General features: G+C 37.5%; 1 protein-coding gene across 3 annotated transcripts in view; it reads left to right on the top strand.

Moving 5' to 3' along the window:
• FILIP1 (filamin A interacting protein 1) overlaps positions 1 to 27,030 on the top strand; it is a 205,530-nt gene that overhangs the window by 29,002 nt on the left and 149,498 nt on the right. The window contains exon 2 of one of the 3 annotated variants that reach the window (XM_011965830.1): positions 9,447 to 9,612. The exons of the other annotated variants lie outside the window; for them this stretch is intronic. Within the exon in view, the coding sequence (XP_011821220.1) occupies positions 9,610 to 9,612 (3 nt within the window). The 5' untranslated portion in view covers positions 9,447 to 9,609. The remainder of the gene's footprint in view (positions 1 to 9,446; positions 9,613 to 27,030) is intronic. 3 annotated transcript variants of the gene reach the window in all.

Below are 27,030 nucleotides of genomic sequence, written 5' to 3'. Positions count from 1 at the left end.
TATTCTAGGTCAAATATATTCTATGTGATATGTGATTCACAGTGATCCATGCTGTGCAAAGAACCCTTATTTTATGATATCCAGAAAACTGTTTTGGAAGTCTCAGAGGAATCATGTGAGTTAACATAGGAGACTCATTCAGTCTGTTTATTTTCAGCTGATTTGCTTTCTTAATTGAGTAATCCAAAACTGGATATTTATGTAAAAGAAAAGATATTTTGCTATGTTTATACTTGAGCATAATTAGCTAGTTATTTTTCTTTCTCTTTAGTTTTACCGCCACTACACACAAACACAGTAACCAATTAGGTTATAATAGAACAAGATAATTCAATGGCTTGGTTGCTTATTCTGTATATTGAATGCTAAATGGAAAAAAATATTTATGTTGAATATATGAAATTTTTTCTTTCCATGAGATTTTAAGTTAGGGAAACGGGGTGTGGGGCACAATAGTGGGCTTTACTTTGTGCCCTGAGAGCAGCAATTCTAAGATTCACACATATGCCAGAACATGGAACTAAATGCAGACTCTTTGGCCCTTTGCTCGCAGATATGTCCTTTCTTGCTAATCTGTTTACTCTCTATCAAGAGCCAAGTGTATCATCTTCACATTTCTTGCATATATTGTGCTCATTTTCTATTCTGTGGCCACTGTGAAGACTTCAGGTATAGATGAAGTTATGCGACTGAAAAATAAACATCTGAGTAACTACAGTCTTTGATCCCTCTTCCCATTCCCCTACCCCAGACTTTCCCACCTCCACTTAACTGTTCTTGGGCCACTGTGATTATGAGAGGGGTAGTGGAGAAGTGGAGATGGTAGAAAAGTGGTTTCTTTGGAATGAGTAAAGGGATGGGGGCAGCTTCTCTGCACCCCCAGAAAGCAATGGGTTACAGGAGAGTAAACACACACTGGGCAGTGGGCTTGGCTTGAGTTTGAGAGAGAATTTTCTAGAGTTTAGAGAGAGGAAGGAAAGAAATTTGTTGAAGCAGCTGCTGTACACAGCTATAGCAACACTTATCAATACGTATAGGTATATGTGTGTGTATATATATGTATGCACACACATATATGAGGTTTAATTTGTAAGATTTAATAAGATTTAACCTTATTTGTAATTATTTTTGATTATCAGCAAGATTTATATTAACGTGGTACACATCAGGATGGGCAAACTAGTTCTTTACAGCTGTTATCCCTCCTGATTGGGTCAGTGTCTCTTCTGTCCAGCCAGTGACCCTGCCATTCCAGTTGTGCAGCCTCTCCCCTTGAATTCTCTGGGCCTCCCCATAATCCAGAAGACAAAGGGGTCAAGCTTGGTGCCTCAGAGGGCCTCAAAGTCACTTCAGTACTATAGCTGGCATCCTCAGAAACTCACTTCAGCACTATAGCTGACATCCATTCTGATTGGTTGTTAAATATTTAAAATCCCACCTCTGTGATCTATCTGGAGCTGGGCCCTAAGGAGATGAGATACTTAGAAAGGGCAAGTCCATGTGGGCTTCATAGTTGGTAGAGGGAGAAAGAGAGGTGGTAAGAAGTGTGGAAATAAAAATGGGGCATGAAAAGGAGACTGAAGGGTGTGGCAAGAGAGGTGAAGACACACTGCTGAAGAAGGGCACTGTGAGTCAGCATGGGCTACATCTGGATGGCCTGGGGTAGCCATGCCTTTGCTTTTCATGCCTCACTTTTCAAGTGAGGACCTATCTTCGCTTGAAAGTTGTGTAGGAACCTTTGAGAAAATACTTCCTATTGTCCCTCTGAGCATGCACACCCCATCCTCTCTTCTGCTAATCTCCTGTGTTGCATGCAGATACTTTGCCCTTGTTCAAGCGGTGCTCAGTAAGAATTCTTGAATGTTTGCTTTCTAATGTGTATGTCCAGGCAACTTCATGCAGTGAATCTGGAAATAACCTAATTTATTACCTTACTTTGCAAATGAGAGAATAAAATGGGTCTAAAGAAATCAAATAATTGCTGTATGTCCTCAAATCCAGGGATTATTCTCCTACTAACACTGTAGGTCTCAAACTGCAGGTTTCCTGAGGGAAATTATGTTACAAATCAGGACAAGCTTCTCAGTTGGTTCTGTGCTTTGAGAACAATGGACTTTGTTTTTTTCTTATGAAAACTTAGAAAAATATTCAAAATATTACATTGACTGAAAAAATCCATATGACCACATTAAAAATATATACATGAACATAATTTTAGGCAAAGGAAACATTCTATGCACAAGCCAATAAATTATCTTCTATGGTGTCATGAGAGGTAGTTAAAGAATAGACTCTGGATCCCAAATTGCTTAGGCTCAAATTTTAGCAGAGCAATATTTAACAAGTTACTTAACTTCTCTCTGCCTTGGATTCCTTATTTGTAAAAAGGAGAATAATGTACATTTTACAGAGTGGGTCAGATGATCATGCAAGATGATTTAGCTTAGAGCAATGCCTAGCACACAGTAGGGCTGCTTGTACTGTTATTATCACAGTTTTTGTGGGCTGAGGTTTTTTTATAGACCAGATTCAGAAAGTAAGAGGAACTTGATTTCCTTCAAATCGATTTGATAAGTACAAAAGTGAAAGGTTAGATAGAGAGGGAGGTCGTGTGGGGTTATTACAGTAAACAGTAAATCCTACTTGAATTATGTACCCAATATGTTAGCTACAGAAAAATTTGAAAGTACTAAACGTTTTGTCACAAATCAGCTTGTTTGGGCCAGTTCTATTTTTATCAGCATGTCTTATCTCTCTTATAAGCAAATCATGTCCAATCAAAGCCAGAGAAAAACAAAGCTAACAAGTATTCTGACTCAACGCTTTTTTTGTAACACTCAGAAAGCACAGTCTTTTATAGTCTTTTGGCCATATTGTCTTGGTTATCTTCTGAGGAGATGCACAAAAACCTATAATGAGGACTAGGGCTCATATTAGAATCTCAGAAATAGAGGCTAAATTACCATTTCCAAAAGGGGAGCTTTTCACTTCAGTATTAAAGCAAGCCTCAGAAGAAAATGAAAATTATTATTAGTAATTCTGACAGTTATTTCACTCTAAGATGGCTGAAATGCCTAGATTTCTACTTTGTAAAATAATTTATTGATCCCAAATTCTCAACTACAGAAATGATTCAATATCTAATATTACTCCTGTAAAAATTTAGCTTTCTACTTTAGGATGTAATAGATTTTTCCCCAAATAATATTAAGATTCTTTAAAAAAATATGTTAATATGCATAAAATGACTGTAAGTCATGAGAAAGATGTATTAAGAGCTGAATACCTTTAGAATGGCAGAAAGGAGTTTCTCTTCAGAGTGCTACTAAATTCTAGGGAGAGTATCTTTATCCCTTTTTAGTCTTCATATATTTGCTGAGACTTAGCAAAAATACTTTGAGGGTTCTAGTTAGCTTGATCATACCTCACACTTCCTGAAGAAGGTTGCAGTTGTGGAGACCACACTAAATTCCTGAAGGAGTTCCAACTAAAGAATCCTTAGACATGCTCCAACTGACTGGGCTGAGGAGATTTTTTGTTGTCTTTTAGGTGAAGAGCTAATGGCAGAGGGAATTATGGGACCTCCTAGTCATAGATCACCATTATCTTTATTGGCTCTGTTGGAGTCTAAGTGCTTTCCCAAATAAAATGAAAATTAGAGCAGGAGTCAGTAGTATTTCCTTTCTCAAAATAATGTTTGATTTGAATTACTTATAATTATTTAAGGCCCTAGAAGAGATTAATGTAAATATTTGAGAAATTGGCTCCCAGGAAACAGAGAAATGACTTCAAGATTCTGAAAATTATCTTCTAATTCTCTTGGGAATGCAAAGTGTGTGGGTAACCTAAATATCAAGAGACAGGAAATATATTTGACAATTGGAAAGACTGCTATTGAAGTGCATCCCTGTTAAATCAGTGGATCAAAAAGTAACAGAAAATTATGTGTCTGAAAGGGAATGTAGATGTTAATATAAGTAACAATGACAGCGTGGATGTTTCAAGAGGATTTTAAAAAGCAATAGATTCAGACCTTAGTTGTGCCAGGTCTGGTAAAGGCAATGTAAATGGCAAAGACTTATTTCTTTTGAAAGTTTTGTAATGATCAGATGACAGGGCTGAAGGGACTGAGAAGGAAGGAGGAAACTCTTTTCCAATATCTTCAATAGGATATGCCCTTTTCTAAATTCATTTTTATGTTTCATGTGAAAATTCTTTTAATAGGATGAGTACTCCTTAGATAGTGTGGTTAAAGCAATTACTCCCCTTTAGTCCAATCCTGCCAACAAGTCATACTAGTAATTAATAACATGCTGAATGAATATTTTTAAAACTGCATTTTAAAAAACTCAACTCATAATTTAAGAAAATATTTCAGTAAGCAGTGGCAGGGGAATCATTGCAGACACTCACAGAAAAGAAGCAATAAAAATCGGTCTGTTAAAATAAAACCAAGCAGGATCAGAGACAGTGTATAGTGTCATTAGATTCTTAGGTCATTAGATTATCTTGGCTGGCTCTTTACTTAGATGAGCCATGTTGCTTGCTTTGGGGCCTCCAGGCAAACCTTATGTGGCAAGAATTGACGTATGAATACATTTTCAGTACACCACTTCGTGTTATTTCACAGGCCTCTGACATTTGGCTGTCCCCCAAATAATCTCTAGTAGGTTTCATCAATGCCTTCATTTTTCTTTTGTAATACTTAACAACTTCTTTGGGTGGTTTTTTTTCTTTTGGGTAATTTTTATTTAAGCAATTTTTCCATATACAGGAGCAAGGAAACACTTGAATAAGGAGTTAGGCTCTCCTAGAGACTCAAACAATTTATCTTTGTAGCTCCAAGAAAAAGTGGGAGTAGGAGAGAGTAGACATGATCAGAGTTCATTCCAAGCCAGCGTTTTCACTCTTCCCTTGCTTCCTTGCCTATAAATAAAATTTGGGGTGGGGAAAAGATTTGGAAAAATATTTGAGCAAAAATTTTATCCCTATTCCTCCTCTTCCTCCCAGCCGGAGACCACCCAGGGGTTTGGCTGATGTTTTCTATTGGAGAAGTCTGAAGGAATCCACTCTTGGGTAGCTTAAGTATATCTGCTTTAGTAGGCAACATTTCTGAGCTACACAGAAATGGAACTAGTTTTCTTGGTTTGCCTCCAAATTGACCAACTTTGAAATTAATTAGCTGTGAGGCTTAGAGCAAACCACTTTAACTCCTCTAGACCTTCTGTTCTTTTCTGATAAAAAGAAGAAGAAAGAATAGATGTTCTCAAAGGTCATTCTAAAGATTTCTCAATTTCAACATTATTGATATTTTGGACTGAATATTCTTTGTTGTGATGTGCTGTTGTAGGCATTGTACAATGTTTAACAGCATTCCTGGCCTCTACCCACCTGATGCAGTAGCGTCCTTCCTAGTTTTGACATCCCCAAATGTCTCTAGCTATTGCCAAATGTCCCCTGGAGAGACACTGAAAGATAAAATACAAGATACCCAGTTAAATTTGTATGTCAGATAAAGAATGAATCATTTTATTATATTTAATTGGACATATTTATACTAAAAACTTACTTGTTTTTTGTCTGAAATTCAGATTTAATTGAGCACTCTGATGATTAATTTGCTAAATCTGGTAACCTTATTGGTGGGGTGGGTGAGGTGGTGGTGCAAAATTGCTCTCTCCTCCACTCCACTGAAAAACCAACGTTCTAGGCAAAAGGTTTTTAAAAAATATGTGGTTTTGTTCTCCTTGGAGTTTTCCATATTAGAATGATTAAAGGGATAGGCCAGACTTCCATTAGATCAGATTTTTGGAAATGTTCCTGATTGATTAATTTTGTATTCATAGATATATCTATTCTAAAAAAGAGTATTTTTCAACATTGTTAGGATAGGGATGTCAGACAATGACCATTCCTTTTAGCCACTGCTGATTTCTCTCTGAGAAGGCTAAACATGTGCTTAGGGCATTGATAAAACAGAAACTAGAGAAAGAGAGAAAGGGAGACTTTGTTTGAAAGAATTAGATTTTTTAAAAAGCATCAGTGTAGTAGACACTATGGGGGAAGTTCTAACTTTGTGGAACTTATTTTGAATTCCATATGAAAGTGGGGTGGAGGATAATCTTTCCAGTGCCTACGGATTTTGAGTTTCTAACCCTGGCCTGATTTTAGGACATTTTACGCCACATCAGTCATAACAGAAAGAGGGTTTGCCACAGGTAGTTCACTCCTCCTTTCTACCCTAAGCTCTTGAGCAGTTATGTATAAAGGGCAGTTCTATGAAGAAGTGTACATGTAGAGAAGTGGATAATCAAATGAAACAGAGCTTTAGGTACATGTCTTTGTGTTGTGCCAAACTCAACACACTGCATTTTCAATTTGAGCCAGACTCATCTGACCAATTTAGGATCTGGCATTTTTTTATTTCCACTCTTACTTGTTGTCTTCATGATAGTGTGGGGCTTGAAGACTCAACATAAGGATGAGGGAGTCGTGAGGATGTTGAAACTTGTAAAATATGGCAGTAATAACTGTAAGCCTACAGTGCTCATAGCTACTAAAGGATATAAAAAATATTTTATCATTGTTATTGATAAAGGTTTTTTCAGTGCTTTCCATAGGTATGAATTAAATGCTGAAAGAAGGCTGAACAGCATAAAATTTTTCCTGTCTTTTACAAACTTCCATATCATTTAGGAAAATAATACATGTGGATAAGAAAAAATAACAAAGAGAATACTGGATAAAGAAAGAATACTTTTGGGTTGGGCATGGTGGCTCACACCTGTAATCCCAACACTCTGGGAGGCCGAGGCGGTCAAGAGATTGAGACCATCCTGGCCAACATGGTGAAACCTTGTCTCTACTAAAAATACAAACATTAGCTGGGCATGGTGGTGTAATCCCAGCTACTTGGGATGCTGAGGCAGGGGAATCACTTGAACCCAGGATGGGGAGGTTGCGGTGAGCTGAGCTTGTGCCACTGCACTGCAGCCTAGCGACAGAGCGAGACTCCATCTCAAAAAAAAAAAAAAAAAAAAAAGATATTACTTTTTTTGTATAAGTGTATGTAAAATATTAAATGGAACACACTTACACTGAAAACTTATTTGTTCTTTATCTGAGATTCCAACTTAACCGAATGTCCTGTACATTTATTTGCTAAATGTGACAAATAAATATATGTTACAACATATGCTAGATGCCAAAAGATTGTTTACATATTTGGTGTTCTAGGAGTTGAGAGGAGATACTGCTTCTTTCTCAATATCAGCATTATTGGCATTTTGGGCTGGATAAATCTTTGTTGTTGGGGCTGGGGGCTGTCCTATGCATGGTAAAATGTTTAGCAGAATCTCTGGCTTTTGCTCATACATGCCAGTAGTACCCTCAACCCCTTTGTGACAACCAAAAATGTTTCCAGACATTGTCAAATGTTCCCTGGGGAGGAAAATCTCTCTGGTTGAGAACCACTAGCCTCTTAGGGTAGGGGAAGACTTAGGAGAGATATCACTTGAGCAGGGCCTGGGAGGATATGTGTTATTTTGCAAGAAAGAAGTAGTTTTTTTGGAGAGCATTTTAGGTGAGGGAAAAGGCATAAATAAAGATGTCAAGGTATAAAAGTTGAGAGTAAGTCTGGAGTAGAGTAAGCAGATGAGTTTAACTATATAGTTATTGTTCATACGGGAAACAGTGGGATTGTAAAGTACTTTAAGAAATAGATCATATTTTGTGACTCCGCCCATGCCCGTAGCAGCCTAATAGTATCTTGACTTTAGTAGCTGTTCAGTAATTCACTGGTGATTTGATATGAAAGGTAAATGCATCAAGATAAGAAAGCCTTGAATGGAAAGTCTAAGAGGTAAAACTTTTTCTGGTGGGCAGTGGAGAGTCCTGGAAGGTTATTTGAGCAAGGGAATGGCATGACCTTGAGGAAGTCAAGCTGTTCTGAGGTTGATTGGGATCAGTTATCTCAATGGTGAGAGAAAGGAGTTGGAATTGCGAATAGTAATAGCAATCACCTTTAAAAAAATTTTCCCCCCACAATTTACAAAGCACTTTGCCTGCATTTTCTAATTTGGTTGTCTCAAAAATCCAGTATCAATTTCATTAAAAATTTTTCTTCTTTAGTTATTTTTCTTCCCAACTAGCAGTGATGTTTGGACATCTCAATAAAAATGAGCTTTGGATACATTTCATGCCGTGAAAAAAATGCTCACAATTTTATTTTATTTTTTTGTCCTTCAAGTTGTGATGTCATCAAAGGGCCTGGGCAACTGATTCACCTTATGGGCAAAGATGCAGTTGAGTGGCACTCTGTCCTTGGCAGGGAGGAGCTTTTAAACCTGGGCTCCTTTCTGTGTCTGGGATCCGGGTTGAAAGCATTTCCTTTTGCTTCTTCAAATGAATAAGTGGCACTGTACAAGCATTAAAAGAGATGTCTGTCATATGAATTTGGCATTGTCCCCCCACCCCCCCAATCTCTTGAAAGTCTGTTTGTGGTGCCACAGGATTAGTCCTTGACCACTCTGTTCTTTCCATCCCCAAAAATGCCAGACAGCTTTCTTTCTAATGCTCCCACCTCCTAGGTACCCTTTCTATTTACTGTAGGATCGGATCTTATCCTGTGGAGAAGTTACATAATTTTGGGTGTTATGAGGTAATGCACGGCTCTTCTTTTTTATCCCCTGCTGCCTCAAAACAAACATTTCTTGTTCCTTGGTTCCTCAATGTCTGACTGATGTTAGGACAAAGATGAGAATAAATTAGTTGATCCAACAAAAATGAAATGAGTAATTAGGAGAAAACTCAACTATGGCTAAAATTGGTTTCTGCTAATTAAAAACATTGACAAGCAAAAGATTGTCAATATGTTCTAGATTTAGTCATCAGGAAATCAGGCCTATTGTAGAAATGTTTCTCATCATAAGAAAAGACATGGGACTTCATGGACTCTAATTAAATTTCTTTAATCCATAATTTTGGTTAGCAGTATTCCATTTAGTTATTCTTTGTTGTTACTGTTTGTAGTTGGCAGAATAGCCCCCCTGAAGATGTCCACACCTTAATCTCTGACTCCTATGAATATTACATGGCAAAAGAGACTTTGCAGATGTGACTAGGGTTATGGACCTTAAGATGAGGAGATTATTTTGAATCATCCAAGTGGGCCCAATCTAATCCCATGCATCTTTAAAAGCAGAGCATTTCATCCAGCTAGAGGGAAGAGAGATGCTGCAAAAGGGAAAGTCAGAGAGATTCCAAGCATGAGAAGGACTCAATGCACTATTGCTGGTATTGAGATGTAGGGTTCTAATATGAAGTTCAAAGAAAAAATTTTAGGAAGTAAAGGCCTCTCTGCTGATATCCATAAAAAAGCAGAGACCTCAGTCCTACAGCTGTAAGGACCACAATCCTGCTAACAACCTGAATGATCTTGGAGACAGGTTCTTCGCAGAGCCTCCAGTAAAGAACACATCCCTGAAACACCTTGATTTTATCATTGAGAGACCCTAAGCAAAAGAACCAACTAAGCCACACTGTACCTGGACTTCTGATCTGCAGAAACTGTGAGATAATAAATGGATGTTGTTTTAAGCCTTGAAATTTATGGTAATTTGTCATGGCAGCAATTGAAAACTAATATAGAGTTCTTTGTCATTGTTTCTGTTTTCATTACTGTCACCACCATTGTTATGACTTACTGTATATTTGCATCACATGACATGGCGCCAAGTACCAGGCTTTGCCACTAGATTTTAAGCCTTTAAGGACAGAGATTTTTTTTTCTCTCTTTCTCTCTTTCACCCAAGCTGGAGTGCTCTGGCCTGATCATAGTTCACTGTGACCTTGAACCCCTGGACTCAAGTGATCCACGTGCACCAGCCTCCAGATAGCTAGGACTAGAGGCGCATAACACCAAGCTAGGCTAACTTTTTAAATTTTTGGTAGAGATGGGGTCTTGCTATGTTGCCCAGGCTGGTTTCAAACTTCTGGCCTCAAGCAATCCTCCCACCTCAGCCTCCCAAATTGCTGGGATTACAGGTGTGAGCCATTATTCCCAGCCTTTCTCCCTCTCTTATAAAATTTTCACCTATGTAATCTCTAACACTTCAAACAGTTGTCTAACACATACTATGTGCACAATAGATATTTATTGAATGACTATATAGGGTTACAAAAGAATTTTCAATATTATCCCTGCCTTAGTGGAGCTTAAAAATCTAGTTGAAGCATCAAAATCTCAATTAACCCCCAAACAGAACAATATATTTCAGTGCCAACGGAGAGATCTAGACAATACATATTGTAGTTTTCTAGGGGCATAGAAGTTGCAGTGGGTACAGGTGGAAATAAATTTCATGGAGAAAATGGGCCTTCGGGTAAGATGACTAAAGAAGCAAAGCAAAACAAAGGGGAGAAAGACAGGAGAAAAAGACAACAGCTTTACAACTCTGTACGGGGTAATCCAAGATGACCAGTTTAGGGTAATCCAAGATGTACTAATCTTGGCTTGAGCCCGATGGTGAGTCTGCTGTGTCATCTGCAGTCCCTTGCCCTGCTGGAAATTACAGCGAACACTTTATAGTACAAAACACCTATCAATGGGGACTAGGGTTTCAGTTATCAACGTTCTTGATCATTCCTTTTATTCTTCCATCTGGCTTTTTCTCTCATCAAAATATGACACCTTCATGTTAAATGGTGTAATATCTTACTTTTTAAAAATAAATTTTAATGCAAAAGGAATACATCTTCACTATAGACTACTTAGGAAAAAATAAGCATAAAGAAAAAAAATCATACAGAATTTCACCACCCAAAATAACTGCTGAGTAGTTTGATGTATTTTTTCATATTTTGTCCTTCTGAATCACTTAAATACTATAGTCACAAGATTAGTATTATGCCTAAGAAATAGTTTTATATCTAATTCTTATTTTCTGTGTAATTTCCTATAATGTGAATAAACTGTAACTTATTTGATAACTCCCTCATTATGGGTCATCTAAGTTGTTTCCAATGTTGTGGAATTTGGAATTCAATAATATTATTAAAACTTTGGTAAAAATCCTTGTCAATAAATTCCTGGTTGCATCTCTGATAATAACTTAAGGATAAAGTCCCAGAAGTTGGAATTATTGGATCCAAACGAATGGCTACTTTTAAACCTCTTTATACAACTTGTCAAATTATTTAACAGGAAGAAAAAATGGAATTTTTTTTACATGCTACCTCACATTAATTGATATTTCTGTTAGTTGTGTATGAGAGTGCTTATCTCACCATACATTTACCAGCATTTAGTTTTATAATTCCTTTTTTTTTTTTTTTTTTTGAGACAGAATCTCGCTGTGACACCCAGGCTGGAGTGCAATGGCTCAATCTCGGCTCACTGCAATCTCCGCTTCCTGGGTTCAAGCGATTCTCTTGCCTCACCCTCTTGAGTAGCTGGGACTGCAGGTGCAGGCTACTACATCTGGCTAACTTTTGTATTTTTAGTAGAGACGGGATTTCACCATATTAGCTAGGCTGGTTTCAAACTCCCGACCTCAAGTGATCAGACTGCCTTGACCTCCCAAAGTGCTGGGATAACGGGCTGGAGCCACTGTGCCTGGCTTTTATAACTCTTTTTAAATGATATTTTATTATTATTTTGCCATAAATGTCACTAATTTTTCTAAATGCACTTTGATATATGTATGAGGTTAAATATATTTTCATGTTAGAGTGGAAATTTGTTTATCTTCTTTGGGAATCACGTGTTGTTACCTTTTGCCTATTTTTCTATATATTAGTGTTTTATATCGATTTATGAGTTCTAGTTCTACTATAATTATTGATATTTTTATTATTATATTAATGACAAATATGTATTAATCATTAATACAAATTACATATATATATAATATGTATTATATATTTACATATTTATATATAATATTTATAAATAATGTTTCTATTTTGTAGTTTGCCTTTGAATTTTGTTTATACTGTTTATACAGATCAACATATCAAAGCAGTTCCTCAATCTAAACATCATGGCAAGTCAATGGCTTGCTTTTTGAAATTGTTGTGAAACGTGGTTTCCTCTCACTCCCTGACACCCAATCCTTATCCCTGCTGCCCCAACATGAAATGAGAAGTCCACTAGCATTTGAACTTATATTTCCTCCGAAGTATAAATTGATTACATTACTTTTATAAACTAATTTTTTTGAGATGGAGTTTTGCTCTTGTTGCTCAGACTGGCGTGCACTGGCGCCATCTCGGCTCACTGCAACCTCTGCCTCTCAGGTTCAAGCAACTCTCCTGCCTCAGCTCCCTGAGTAGCTGGTATTACTGGCATGCACCACCATGCCTGGCTAGTTTTGTATTTTTAGTAGAGACATGGTTTCTCCATGTTGGTCAGGCTGGTCTCGAACTCCCAACCTCAGATGATCTGCCCGCCTCAGCCTCCCAAAGTGCTGAGATTACAGGTGTGAACCACCATGTGCGGCCACTCTTTTTTTTTTTCTTTCTTTCTTTCTTTTTTAAGAGAGAAGTTCTTATTACTGTCCCCCAGGCTGGAGTGCAGTGGCATAATTGCACTGCAGCCTGAAACTCCTGGGCTCAAACAATCCTCTCATTTCAGCCTCCTCAGTAGCTGGGACTACAGGCACATACCACCACATCCAGCTAATTTTTTAATTTTTTAAATAGAGATGTGGTCTTGCTTTATTGCCCAGGCTGGTCTCAAACTTCTGGCCTCAAGTGATCCTCTTGTCTTGGCCTCCCAAAATATTGGAATTACAGGTGTGAGGCACTTCACTTGACCTCTGATTATTTTAAAAGAATTCATTGGTATTCTTATTAAACAATTACAGAATATTTATAGAACATCTCTTGAAATCAAGAATTAGTTTAGCCTGGGCATGGTGGCTCATGCCTGTAATCCCAACACTTTGACAGGCAATGGTGAGAGGATCACTTCAGGCCAGGAGTTCAAGACCAGCTTGGACAACAGAGCAAGACCCCTCCACCTGCCGGGCCACTTCCTTGGCCCTGCCATCTCTAACAAAAAAAAAAAAAAAGTTTTTAAGTAGTCAGGCACAGTGGTGTGCACCTGTAGTTCTACCTACTCAGGAAGCTGAGATGGGAGGATCACTTGAGCCCAGGAGTTTAAAAGCTGCATGGGGGTAAGCCATGATTGCATCACTGCACTCCAGTCTGGGTGACAGAGTGAGATGCTGTCTCTAAAAAAAGAATTTTTTTTTAAATAAAATAATCAGATATATCAACATAGTATTCAGAGTTATGTGTATTTTAACCTGAAGTAATAGTTTCTAACTGGTTATCATATTACTCTGAGTGCAATTGCAGATTCCACTGATTATTTTCAATGAGTCATAAACACTCATACTTTAAATACTCAGACTTTAAGATAGTTAAGCTGGGAGTAAATGTCTCAGGATTTTTGCCATAGCAGTCAAATAAATATCATTAGTTTTTAAATGCATTTCCTTCAATGTCCTACTCTTGTTCGGGTTTAATTAATTGTGTGTTTAGCCAGGCTACCTAGGCATTAAAAAAAATACAGATGGGGTCTTGCTGTTTCTCAGGCTGGTCTTGAACTCCTGGGCTCAAGGTATCCTCCTGCCTCAACCCCTGAGTAGCTGGGATTACAGGCGCATGCCCAGCGAAGGCATTTATCTTTTTTTTCTTTTTTAAACTTCAATAGGTTTTTGGGGAACAGTTGGTATTTGGTTACATGAATAAATTCTTCAGTGGTGATTTCCGAGATTTTGGTTCACCCATCGCCTGAGCAGTGTACACTGTACCCAATATGCAGTCTTTTCTCTCTCATTCCCCTCCCATTCTTTCCCCTAAGTCCCCAAAGTCCATTGTATCATTCTTATGCCTTTGCGTCTTCATAGCTTAACTCTCACTTATGAGAGAACATACGAAGTTTGGTTTTCCATTCCTGAGTTACTTCACTTAAAATAATGGTCTCCAAATCCATCCAGGTTGCTGCAAATGCCATTATTTCATTCCTTTTTATGACTGAGTAGTATTCCATGGTGCATATATACCACAATTTCTTTATCCGCTTGCTGATTGCTGGACATTTGGGCTGGTTCCATATTTTTGCAATTGCGAATTGTGCTGCTATAAACATGCGTGTGCAAGTATCTTTTTCGTATAATGCCGTATTTTCCTCTGGGTAGATACCCAGTAGTGGAATTACTGAATCAAATGGTAGTTCTACTTTTAGTTCTTTAAGGAATCTCCACATTGTTTTCCATAATGGTTGTACTAGTTTGCATTCCCACCAATAGTGTATCCCACCACATCCACGCCAACATCTATTATTTTTTTTATTATGGCCATTCTTGCTGGAGTAAGGTGGTATCACACTGTGGTTCTGATTTACATTTCCCTGATCGTTAGTGATGTTAAGGATTTTTTCATATGTTTGTTGGCCATTTGTGTATCTTCTTTTGAGAATTGTCTTTTCTTAGCCCACTTTTTGATGGGATTGTTTGGTGTTTTGTTTATAATCCTTGTAGATTCTGCATATTAGTTCTTTGTCAGATGCATAGATTGCAAAGATTGTCTTCCAGTCTTTGGGTTGTGTGTTTGCTCTGCTGATTATTTCCGTTGCTGTGCAGAAGCTTTTTAGTTCAATTGAGTCCAATCTATTTATCTTTTTTTTTGTTGCATTTGCTTTTGGGTTCCTGGATATGAAGTCTTTGTAAGGCATTTATCTTTAAAGGGATATATTTGCTATCTTATTTATACAGTAATAACACATAATAATTAATCATGTTTCATTTTAAAAGAATTGAGATCAGAAATGCTAAATACATATCCTTGTAAATAGTAACTCTCACCTATTAGTAGAGACTGTTCCAGTGATGTATTGAGAAGGCTTCTGAGAATGAATTCAGGCTCAGCAGTCAAAGGATGCCACAACTAATTAGTGATCTAGGAGGAAGGCATGACAAAATCCACGCTGTGTGTTTACCACCAGATTAAAGTAAATTTAATAAATTTGAATGTTCAAATGTAAACAGAATTTTCAAACTTATTTAGTGTCTGGCGTGCTATCTTTGAAGCAAAATTACAAAGACTTTTTTCCTCATCTATGTGGGAGGTATTATTCTATATGTAGGGAACAGCTCCCTATAAAATAATGTGATATTACAATTATTTTTATTTTTTTCTGTTTGAAAAGTGCCAATGAAGAATCCTGAAGGAATTCTCTTTCTTGTATATTGGTACCTGGTTTGATTTCTTCAAGGGCTCAATATTTAAAGAATGGGAAAAGATGTCTGATTTGTATTTGTGACTACCTCTGGGTGCATTTAGGTTTTTAAATACAGTTTGTTTTTAAGATGAAGATTTAATACATGTAGCCTCACCTGGATATTTAGCTAAGGGCACACTGGAAAGGTCTGGAGCCACAGTTAAAAAAAAAAAAAAAAAAAAAAAAAAGATCTTTCCAAAGTATCCTTGATCAAAATCCTGTACACCTGAAATGCAAAAATAACTTCAGTACCTTTCAGTCCTTAACATTAGCTTTCAAAATTCACTATTCTTTATTCCCTAGACAACTAGCCTCCATCTATCTTTGTGTCCTATGAATATTTTAAATAATCTCAGCTTGTTAAGGTAAAGCACAGGACTAGAAACCCAGGGATGAAGAGCATTGTTATCCTCTTCTCTTCAAATCGTCTTCAAGTAGAATCCCAGGGCTCCCTGCACATTCTCTTTAGGAGACCTTGACCTCATCCAAAGGTCTTTTGAAATTTGAAAATGCAATTCTTGGCTCAAGCTAATGTGTGGTGAACTAGAGTTTTCATTGAAAATGCTTCCTGCCAATTAAAAACGAACGAAGAAAATAAATGTATATTGCACCTGATTTTCAGGGAATTAAATTCTAAGTTTTATTACCAGTGTTTCTTGCAGGGGAAAAAAGAACTCTTTAAAGAAATCTAAAATTCTACTTTTCTATGTTTATAACCATTTTCTTTCTTTTTTCCCTACTTGCACTCAAACTTTGTTTTAGCTAAAAATATGTAAAGGTTTTTAATATGACAGAAGTTTGTAGAATTGTTCATACCATACTTATGCCTTAATCGTTTCTTTTTTGGTTTTGACTAAACGTCTCCTCTGAATAATATGCTACTTTTTTGGAGGCAAGTTGTCTCCTCCCTAAGGTTCAGTGACTTCATTTGATATGACACCAATGTTAACCAAGGAACTGAACATGGACTATTTAAAAAAACAAAAGGGGAAGGTGTTTTAAATGATTGGCCAGACTCTTGGCATTAGCTTTTTAGAAGCAACTGGCTCAATTAGCCAGCTCAGGAAATGTGCCACATTGTGTGTAAAGAATCCAACCCCCCAAATTATAGAACTATTGGAACGTTGTGCACCCGGTTTACATTTGCTGGAGAACGTCATCCTTGGCTCAGATGCAATGAAAGAGTCATCATCTTCCCAGGTGAACTGGGGCAAACCAAGGTTTAGTCTCCTTTCATTGCCAGGGAGAGACTGATGGTTGCGGCTAGAAACTATGCGAAAGTTGGCAGTTCTAGCTTCCTTGAGCTTTCAGGTTTGTCCAAGTGAAAGTCAAGGAGTGTGAACCCAGGTAAATGAAATGTTTACCACTAAAGAAGCTACCATGGATTTGAAACCACTGAGGTGCATAGCACTTTCACAGGAAGCATGCCATTCTGCAGAGGCACAATCTTCTCTGTGAATGGCTGTGAAAGGTAGGTTAGCTCATTTAAATTTTAGGCTAAACATGCAAGAGGGAGATTTTACTGAGATGGATAGTGGTTACATCCACAGCATTCAGTAACTATAATAAGAAGCAGATATGTCACTCTAGAGAATTTGGGCTTTGCCTTGTTTAGTATAGGAGTTTATAATATTTTATAGTGATTGCAGCTGCAAACACTACTCCATAGTAGTTAGCATAGTATCTGCCATTAGCTATGAAGAGGAAGATTTGAACGGTGAATGGAACAACTGGAGGATTTGTTTCTAAGAATAAATATATTCTAATAAATATAAATTCTTAAGGAGAATCTAACTATAGCAATAGCTTCAGAAAATGAAAATTTGTGAGTTTTGAAAACTGGGTGATTGTAAATCAAGATCTCTTAAGTTTTCTCTCTGTAAATCTGATTTTATATTTTGAAATTAGTTCTCAAAGTAGTCTATGACATGGTGATGCTTTAAATTTTACAACAAATGTCCTATAAATGCTAAGAAAGTTTCAAATTTGTAAGATTCAGCAAAATAATGATCTTACCATGTTGACGGGATTGGATAGTTTGTTGTTGTTAATAGGTATTAAGCACAAACAGATGGACTGTCCTAAAGGAATAAATGAAGAAGGAAAAATGTGTTCAAAAAAAGAGGTGCAAAAATATGTTGTTAATTAATATAGTACTAACAAGCACAGTCTTATGACTTTGCCAAATGGAATCTACAAATATATAGACTACAGAAATTCAGCAGGTTCATTTATTCAATATTTAGCAGATACTGTGTTGGCTATGATGTGCTAGGATGTAGTAAGTGCTGGGAGTAAAAAGAAAAAAAATTAAATGTGGTTCCTGCTTTCAAGAAGCTCACATATAGGCAAATAAACATGGTGGCTGCCATAATTACATGTGAACCAGTGTTCAAAGAGAGTAAGAAAAGAAGCAGCTAAGTTTTCCTAAGGAAGTCAGGGAAGGGAAAGTAATGCTTGCAATGAGATTTGAGGAAGAATAAGATTAATAGTGTGGGGAGTAGGAGAGAGACAGAGTTCCAGAGACCTTGAGAAAGGGTGGTGTGTTTAGGGAACAGAGATCAGTAGGACATGGTTCAGTACAGGGTACTTTGAGGGGAAGGACGAGAAAAGAGTATAAAGACCTTGAAAAGCTTAGGTCGTGTAAGAGTAAGAAGTTTATTTTGGGGAATAGCTCAAAGAATCTTGGCAAATGACTCAAGAGTCTTGAGCAGAGAATTGACACAAAACCACTTTTGTGTTGAAAATATTTTCCTAAGAGCTTTGAAGTGTATGAGTTGGAGGGGCTGCACTTGGGGAAGAGTGGTTATTGCAGAGATGGTAGGAGAGGGGATGGAGGTAGGAGTGGAAGTCAGAATGCATAGCCTACTACAGCTCTATTTCTATCTTGTCTCAGCCTCGAATTTATACTGGACTGAAAGTCAGTGGAACACCCTTTATACTGGCCCAATTCTCTTTAATCAGTCACAAGTTGTGAGGTGATATAAGTAACATTTACACAATTACAGGTAAAAATCCCAATAAAACAAACTCCATGGGGATTATAAATTATTTTAATTGTTTGAAATATTTTTACCTGTCCTAAGGTATTGCTGGGATAGAACTTACAAATTTTTTTCTCTACAAATATACATATACACAGGAGCAGTATGTGTAAGTTAGTTTAATTTAACAATGAAGCTTTTAAAATGTGGATAAATCTGTGCCAGTCACACACTGGAACATGTCCATTTAAGCTTCATTATTAATATAACAAACTAACATATAAAGGGTGTGTCTGAGGAAGTGAGCTAGGTGAGTGGCAAGTGATTGGCTGACTGTAAAGCAACTTACGATGGTGGGGGCACCTATGACAAAAACTCCTGTGAGGTCCTTTTATTGATGTTATAAATCAAAGTACTGCTTTATTGAATGAGTTATTTTACACAATATGAACATCAATATAATTACAATTGTGGAAAAACATTTATAACAAAGATGAGCTCATTTGTGGCTCTTGTATCAATGAGAAGCCCAGCACAAACTCTCTATTAAATTGGTTATTTGTATTTAATAAGAATAACCAATAGTAGACTATGTACTTAGAAAGCATATCAAGTAGGATCAAAGCTTACAACAAATCAAATATTGACAGCTGGTTCAACCAGAAGTGGAGAATATGAGAACCAGAGACACTCAAAGAATACTTGTTTTAATTGGCTGAATCTCATTGAAGAATCCCAACCTGTTTAGTATTAACTGAGGGAAATGTATCTGATAATTAGAGGCAAATAACTGATTTTTTGGTGGGATCAATGCTGCATTTGAAAGAGAAGAATCAGTAGTATGTTAAATTGGATTGAACATCATAAAATTATATTTGAGTCATTGTGTTTACCATTATTTGCCTTTATTGTTACCTCTTCTATTTATTAAGTACTTTCTACATGTATAGTGCTGTGCTGAGTAGCCACCATTCACGACTTCATTTTGTCTCTACAAAGCTCAAATGGCAGTCAGACATTATTATTATCTCCACATTCAAATTAAGTTGAGGCTTAGAGAGGTTAAATGACCCTTTTGCTGTACAGCTGAATCTAATATGAGAATGTTAGAACTGAAAGAAAATTTAGAGGTAATCCATTTTATCAAAAACTTAGATGCCTAAATAGTCAGGCAGATAACATAACACCAGGAGTTCATGCCTTATCCAAGGGGGACAGCTGCTATTCAGTGTATGCCTTTTGTTGCTACATGGGAATGTCGACCCAGTGTTGCCAATCTTATAATTGTTTAACAGAAATGAGGAATCAGAATTTGAATGTGATATTTCCCAATTTTAAAAACATGCTAGGCAAATAGGATATGTCCACAGGCTGGTTATGGCCAATGGGTCACCAGTTTGCAACCTCTGATGAAGTACAATTCCATTATTTTACAAATAAGACACAGAAAAGTGAAGTGAGCCACCCAGTGACTCACTACAAGTCAGGGATATATCTATTTTTCCCCTTAAGATAATGTGAGATTATGTTACCAAAATATTTATGTTTTTCAGAAAAATGTTTTTAAAAATTGGTAGATTTTTGAAATGCATATTAAAATTGTTTATTTCTTTGATAATCTATTAAAATTAATCCATGCTTGTAATGCTAATGCTTTTGGCATAAACATTTACAGATATATGCTTTTCTTTCTGCTGATTGTTTTGGCTTGATTATGTTAAAAAGAGCTTTAATTAAGTAATATAATTTGGATAATAAAATTTCTTAAAAAAAAAAAAAACTATGGATTGACTTTATTTTTGTTTAATAGATGTTCCAGGAGCAGAATGAATTCTAACTACAAATTTTCTAATACTCTTCATTTTTCATCTGATCTAAAAATTGGACAAATAAGTTAGGGAATCATTTCCCAAAACAATTAAGAAACTTTACACTTTCACTCCAAGATTTTTCATTGTGGACCATAAATATAAAGCTATCTACGGGTTCACTTTGAACAATTTTCTCCCTTCTTTGTTTCCTCTCTGATAGTAAAAAGATTGCCCTTCTGAGAACTCATTGGTCCTTCATCCATTGCAGGGGTGTTAAGGAATCAGGGAGGGCTAACTCCACGAATGACACTGGCTGGGGATCCTGCATGTGTGTAGACATGGATTTATGAAATAGAGTGGGAAAAAAGAGGAAGTGTCACTCTTCTGTCATTCCTTTTTTTTTTTTTTTTTGAGACGTTGCTCTTGTTGCCCATGCTGGAGTACAATGGCACCATCTCGGCTCACTGCAACCTCCGCTTCTGGGGTTCAAGCTATTCTCCTGCCTCAGCCTCCCGAGTAGCTGTTATTACAGGCATGTGCCACCACACCTGGCTAATTTTGTATTTTTAGTAGAGATGGGGTTTCTCCATGTTGGTCAGGCTGGTCTTGAACTCCCGACCTCAGGTGATCGCCTGCCTCAGCCTCCCAAACTGCTGCTATCACAGGTGTGAGCCACCGTGCCCGGCCTGTCACACCCATTTCTTAAGAGAAGTCCATGGAGTCAAAGAACAGAGTGGTAAATTGGTGGGGCCATTTCCCAGTGAGCCCTCACCTGTGGTCTCATGGAGTTATGTGATTCTTGATCGCAGGAAGTCAATCTTGCCTGCCATTCCACTTTGTAGATGGGTCTCAGCATTTCCCTCTTACAGGTTGCATGATTTTTAATACTGCAAATGTTGTTTAATGTCTTCAGTAAGCCCTCTATAGTGAAAATTCTCTTCACCTGCAATTTCTCTTTCACTTACTACACAATCACAGACTTGGCAGTAAACCTAATTGGTTTGCCATGAAGGTTGGAGAAGGCAGATGGAATCCAGAATTTCCAGATTCTTAGAATTTTATTGACTTGGAGTTGAGCATTTTAAAAGATCAGCTTGTATCTCAGTGCTTATTTGCTTTTTATTTTCATTTTGCCACAGTGTATTTTTAAAACTTTTTATTCTGAAATAATGTTACATTCCCAAAAAGTTGCCCAAAGAGCCCATGATGGATTTTCAAAATGAAGGTCATAAAAATATCCATAAGTTATTTTCCTATCTTATTTATGTCATCTGCTCAATGCAATTATTACAGGTTTTTACCAAGTTTAAACCCCTAAAATATTGACTTATACATTAACAAGAAAAGCAAACCATCATAGCAATAATATGTGGTCATGCAAATGCATTTTTTTTTATTGACTGAGGTGAGGTAGGATATCCAGGGTGACTTGCCTTTAATAGATTCTCAAGAAATATTTGTTGACTGGTTTATTTAGTATAGTAGGAAAGATTTGCTGATTTATCTTCCCTCTTTAATTGAGAATTACTTCTTAATAATGGCCTAATTTGTACTTCAATGTTAGGAAGAACTTACCAAGCGCTAGTTCAAGTGTGTGGTCTTTCTAACCTAGAGTTTATTTTGGATAGCAATCCCCAGTGACCTTTGTCAAATAATATGACGCTTGCTCTCCAGGACATTCTCCTCAAAGGCTGGAGTGGTACTTAAATATTTCTAACTTCTTTTTAGTATCCTATTATAAATTGATCATCTACTTATTTATCTAAATCTTTTCAAACCTGAGCTGCTTGACTCATCTCAAGGAGTGACTATACTCTGTTTTACAGCATTAGGGATAGCTTGGTTTTCATTGTCCTATGCCTGCCCTCCTTCATATTTTAAGGACTTCCACATATGTTTCCACATTGTAACTTTTATTCTATTCTCGAAGGGACAGAGAGCACACTCCAATCATGACCATATTTTCTTACTATCCATTTAACATTTTTTTTTGAGACAGAGTCTCGCTCTTATCGCCCAGGCTAGAGTGCAGTGGCGTGATCTCAGCTCACTGCAACCTCCGCCTTCTGGGGTGAAGTGATTCTCCTGCCTCAGCCTCCTGAGTAGCTGGGACTACAAGCGCATGCCACCACACGTGACTAATTTTTTGTATTTTTAGTAGAGACGCGGTTTCACCGTGTTAGCCAGGATGGTCTCCTTTTCTCAGAACTTTTAGTAGCTTAGATTTCCTTCTCTCAACAAACTGGGGAGTTGCTATAATGCAGGACCTCTGTGTTAACATGCTGAGGAGTGAATTAAAAGATCTGGAGACATTTCATTAGAGGTTATCTGGGGAGAGTGTAATATTGGCCTATCACATTGGTCAGCAGCCTGTTGGTAACCCCTGTCTCTGGCAGAGCTTAGTTTTTCCTATTGGAGTCATTCAAAATCTTTCTAGTTTCTTCACATTTTAGTCACAGTTTGGCTTTTCTGATTTCTCTGTAATTTCTGGGAAATCCTGTCAATTCCTCATCTTAATAAAGAGTCCATGAGTAGAAGCAACATTCTAGTTGCTTCCACTAGTTGCATTCCAGTAGGGCCTTACGATTCTGAGAACTTTTGAGATATCAGTCCACATTTTTTACATTCTTTAATTTATCTGAGCCAGAGTGGAGCTGCCTTTGGAGATTAAGTAGAATGTACTGATATCCATTGCGTTTTCCCATACCCTGCCATTTGTTTTTTTAGCCTAATCCAATTACACCAAGATTTATTGCTTGTGCATCATGTGAAAGCCCTATGCTAATTGCTGCAGGGGTTACAAGAGTGAATTAGACAGTTTTTGCCCTCAAGCAGTTTATGATCTTGTGGGATGAAAGACATGGCAATTATACCAAAGCTATAATATACAGACAAAAATAAGTATAATTTCTGTTTCCATTTTTATATCTTACTTGGGTTAAATTTATCTAAGGCTTTCTAATCAAAGCTCTGTGAAATAAAGGAGGATAAGAAGAGGAAAAGCAAAATCTCCAGGCTGACTATACTCATCAGTCGCTGTGAATAAGCTGGCTCCTAAGTATGAGGTCCAGATGTTGGATTTATATCACAGCTCAGTGAATGACAAAAATCAGAGTACTATGTCTTTTATTGCTTCACTATTTATATATAACCTATGATGAAGCATTAACCTTCTTTGGCTAATATTTCCTGCCCCAAAAGACCACTAGCAGGCACACAACTATGCACAGCTGGAAGAAGCATATCCTGAAATTCATGACAGTAAAACAGGTTGTCTTTCAACTGTCTCTATGCCACATAATGGAATATAACAGAGATAATACAGGAATTGTTACAATGCAGCTTAGTGAAGACAGCCGTGATACACAGGGCCTTGTCTTTAAAATCTTTCTTTTAAAATTATTTATTTTCAATAAATTAATTCATGAAATCTTATAACTTACTCCTATGAAAAATGCAACAGTTAATGATTTCCCAACTTAGATTGGAGAAACTAAGGCACAAAGCAAGCAGCTAATTTCTTTGAAATGCCCAGTTACCAGTTAATTGCTTTGGAATGCCCAGTTAGTCTCTTAGCCAATGTTACTAATGACTAATTCTTGGTTCTTGATGACAGTTCCTCCCCAGCTCAAACATGTTCTCAGCAGATCATGAAGGACTCTGACCAATAAGTACGTCTCTCCTTGTTCCATTAGAGATGCCTTAGAAGTCTTCAAGGTCACCATTTGTTTGTATATATCTTTGACATCATCTTTTTGGACTGTACTTGAGGCAGTTACCTCATAGTGAGCAAGGAGAGATTCTCGACTGTATCAACACATCAGCAACTGTTACCGAAATACCACAGACTCAGGCTCTCCCATGAGGCGTCTCTGGCCAAGAGGATTGCTGAAATGAGGATTGTGAGGAAGATGAGACAGCCAATGTTCATATGAACTAAGCTTTATTTCTAATAAAAGAAAGAAAAACAAGAACAAAACATTGACTGCAGTTCAAAATCCAGCTTGTTTTCTTTACAGAGGCCATTTGTTTTAAGTTTGTCCATACAAACTCACATATTTTCTCCCTAGCTTATTGTCACATACTTTAAGAAGACAAATTATTTCCTTCTGATTTTTTCCTCCTTTTCCATGCTATTCTGTCTGCTTTGAACTAGCCATAATACTGTGGACTGAGGCATGATATTTATCCTTATCAGGCGCAGCAAATGATGCCAGGTTTATCTGGTATATCTGTTTCTCGAAGTTCTGTCTTCATCATATTTTACTTAGGAATGCAGGGAAGTTTTTCCGATCTGATTCCGTCTGCATGGAAAAGTGAGAGCGGGGAGTTGAGGTCGCAGGAGTTATTTGGCCCTTTCTCAGTGGTGTGCTGGAGCCAGCTGGCACTGGCTTGCAGGAACTGATTGTGCTCATCTCTTCTCAACTCTGCATTCAGTGATGTCATGCTGGTAGCTTGAAATTGACCATGATGGGGGTATTTACACCATGGAAAGTGCAAATGCTACCAATCAAGTCCTTTTTTTTTGTTAATTTTTCTGGAGAGCTGGTTTACCAGCACATCATTTCCCTTTGTTTGTCTTTACCTAAACCCAGAGGATTTCTGCCAGTGTCCATTAAAACGTCACCACACTTCTGGCATATTGTCAGCATAAACTGGCAATCCACAATGAGTTAAAAAGAGACAAATTCTCTCCACCTGTCATCATCAAAAGATAGCTTTGGGACAGGGCTTTATCTGTCCCATAATCTCCATGAGCAACTCTGTAAAGCTCCATCATATAATTACTGATTTGTGACAAAAGTGTACTTTCTAAGTAAATGCAGCCTCAAGGTAATCTATGATTGCCTTGGACCCACTTCTAACCAGATTACTCCCACTAGATCTCCTGTTCCTAGACGGAACTTAGAAGCCATTCTGCTTCCAACTTTGGTACATACAAAGTTGTTAGCTACAATGGAAGCTTTTTGCAAAACTGTTTTCTTTTTTTTTTTTTTTTTCCTCACTCTGTCGCCCAGGCTGGAGTGGCGCGATCTTGGCTCACTGCAACCTCCGCCTCCCAGGCTAAAGCGATCTTCCCACCTCAGCCTCCCAAGTAGCTAGGATTATAGGCACAGGCCACTAGCCTGGCTAACTTTTGTATTTTTAGTAGAGACAGGGTTTCACCTTGTTCTCCAGGATGGTCTTGAACTCCTGAGTTCAAGTGATCTGCCTGCCTCGGCCTCCCAAAGTACTGGGATTACAGGCCTGAGCCACCTTGCAGCAGTGACTTCTGCTACTCTTATGACTTCTGTGATCCTAAGGGCTTCAAGAGCATCAGGGATTCCAGCCCTGCCATTGATCTTAAAGACAAAATTAACAAGAAAATCCCATTATCTCAATTCAGTGTTCCAGTTAATCAAGGTTCTACTGTACTATGCTCCATCACTTTTCTGAGTAATTAAAGCCCTCAAGCAGATTAAATAAGCAGAGATTAGTGTGCCTTTAGTATGTGAGAAGTTTGAGTGGCTTAAACCCTGGAGGCTGCGCACCTTCCTGAGATTTTTTTCCTTGGTGCCTTTGATAACATCTCAGTAGCATCAATGATGAAGGAGAAGTCACTTGGCAGAAATCAAGAGAGCAGGAAATGTAAGAGTGTCTCTTGGTAGCTGTCAGGACAGTATTTAAGAGCAGAGTTATTCATCCCTCCCACCCTTGGGGAATTCTAGAAACAGCTGAATAAGGGTCTTTGAGGAAAGTCTCTTGGTCCCCAGTCATGGGTGGGAGCAGAGTTTGAGAGGCCATAATTGTACTGCCAGGTTACTGTATTCCAGGGAACCTGATTTTAAGTTCTCATTGTGTGAAACAACAGAGGCATAAAAATGTGGAATCTGGACTGAATCAAACATTTTTTAATTGTTAGTTAAGTCCCTAACAATAATTTACCCATTCATTCATATTTCAAGGCTTTAAAAAGCAAAGAAATATCCAATGATTTAAAATCCTCTTCTGAAGAAAAGTGAACAAATCTGTAGGGACCTCTGAATTGATATTGTACGTATGATATAATTTTGTCATTTGAAAAAAATCAACAGCCAGAATACAGAGTACTTTTTCAATTTTTTAAAAGGCTACACTAAAAATTCACTGTCCATTTTATGAGGCCAGCATCATCCTGATACCAAAGCCTGGCAGAGACACAACAACAACAAAAAAAAACAAAAACAGAATTTTAGACCAATATCCCTGCTGAACATCGATGCAAAAATCCTCAATAAAATACTGGCAAACTGAATACAGCAGCACATCAAAAACCTTATCCACCATGATCAAGTGGGCTTCATCTCTGGAATGCAAAGCTGGTTCAACATACACAAATCAGTAAACGTAATCCAGTATATAAACAGAACTAAAGACAAAAACAACATGATTATCTCAATAGATGCAGAAAAGGCGTCTGACAAAATTCAACAGCCCTTCATGCTAAAAACTCTCAATAAACTAAGTATTGATTGGACGTATCTCAAAATAATAAGAGGTATTTATGATGAACCCACAGCCAATATCATACTGCATGGGCAAAAACTGGAAGCATTCCCTTTGAAAACTGGCACAAGACAGGGATGCCCTCTCTCACCACTCCTATTGAACATAGTGTTGGAAGTTCTGGCCAGTGCAATCAGGTAGGACAAAGAAATAAAGGGTATTCAATTAGGAAAAGAGGAAGTCAAATTGTCCCTGTTTGCAGATGACGTGATATTTAGAAAACCCCATCGTCTCAGCCCTAAATCTCCTTAAGCTGATAAGCAACTTCAGCAAAGTCTCAGGATACAAAATCAATGTGCAAAAATCACAAGCATTCCTGTACACCAATAACAGACAAACAGAGAGCCAAATCATGAGTGAACTCCCATGCACAATTGCTTCAAGGAGAATAAAATACCTAGGAAGCCAACTTACAAGGGAT

Source organism: Mandrillus leucophaeus, unplaced genomic scaffold, assembly GCF_000951045.1.
Source record: "Mandrillus leucophaeus isolate KB7577 unplaced genomic scaffold, Mleu.le_1.0 Scaffold738, whole genome shotgun sequence".
NCBI lineage: Eukaryota > Metazoa > Chordata > Mammalia > Primates > Cercopithecidae > Mandrillus > Mandrillus leucophaeus.
This window is presented reverse-complemented; position numbering and strand designations above follow the sequence as displayed.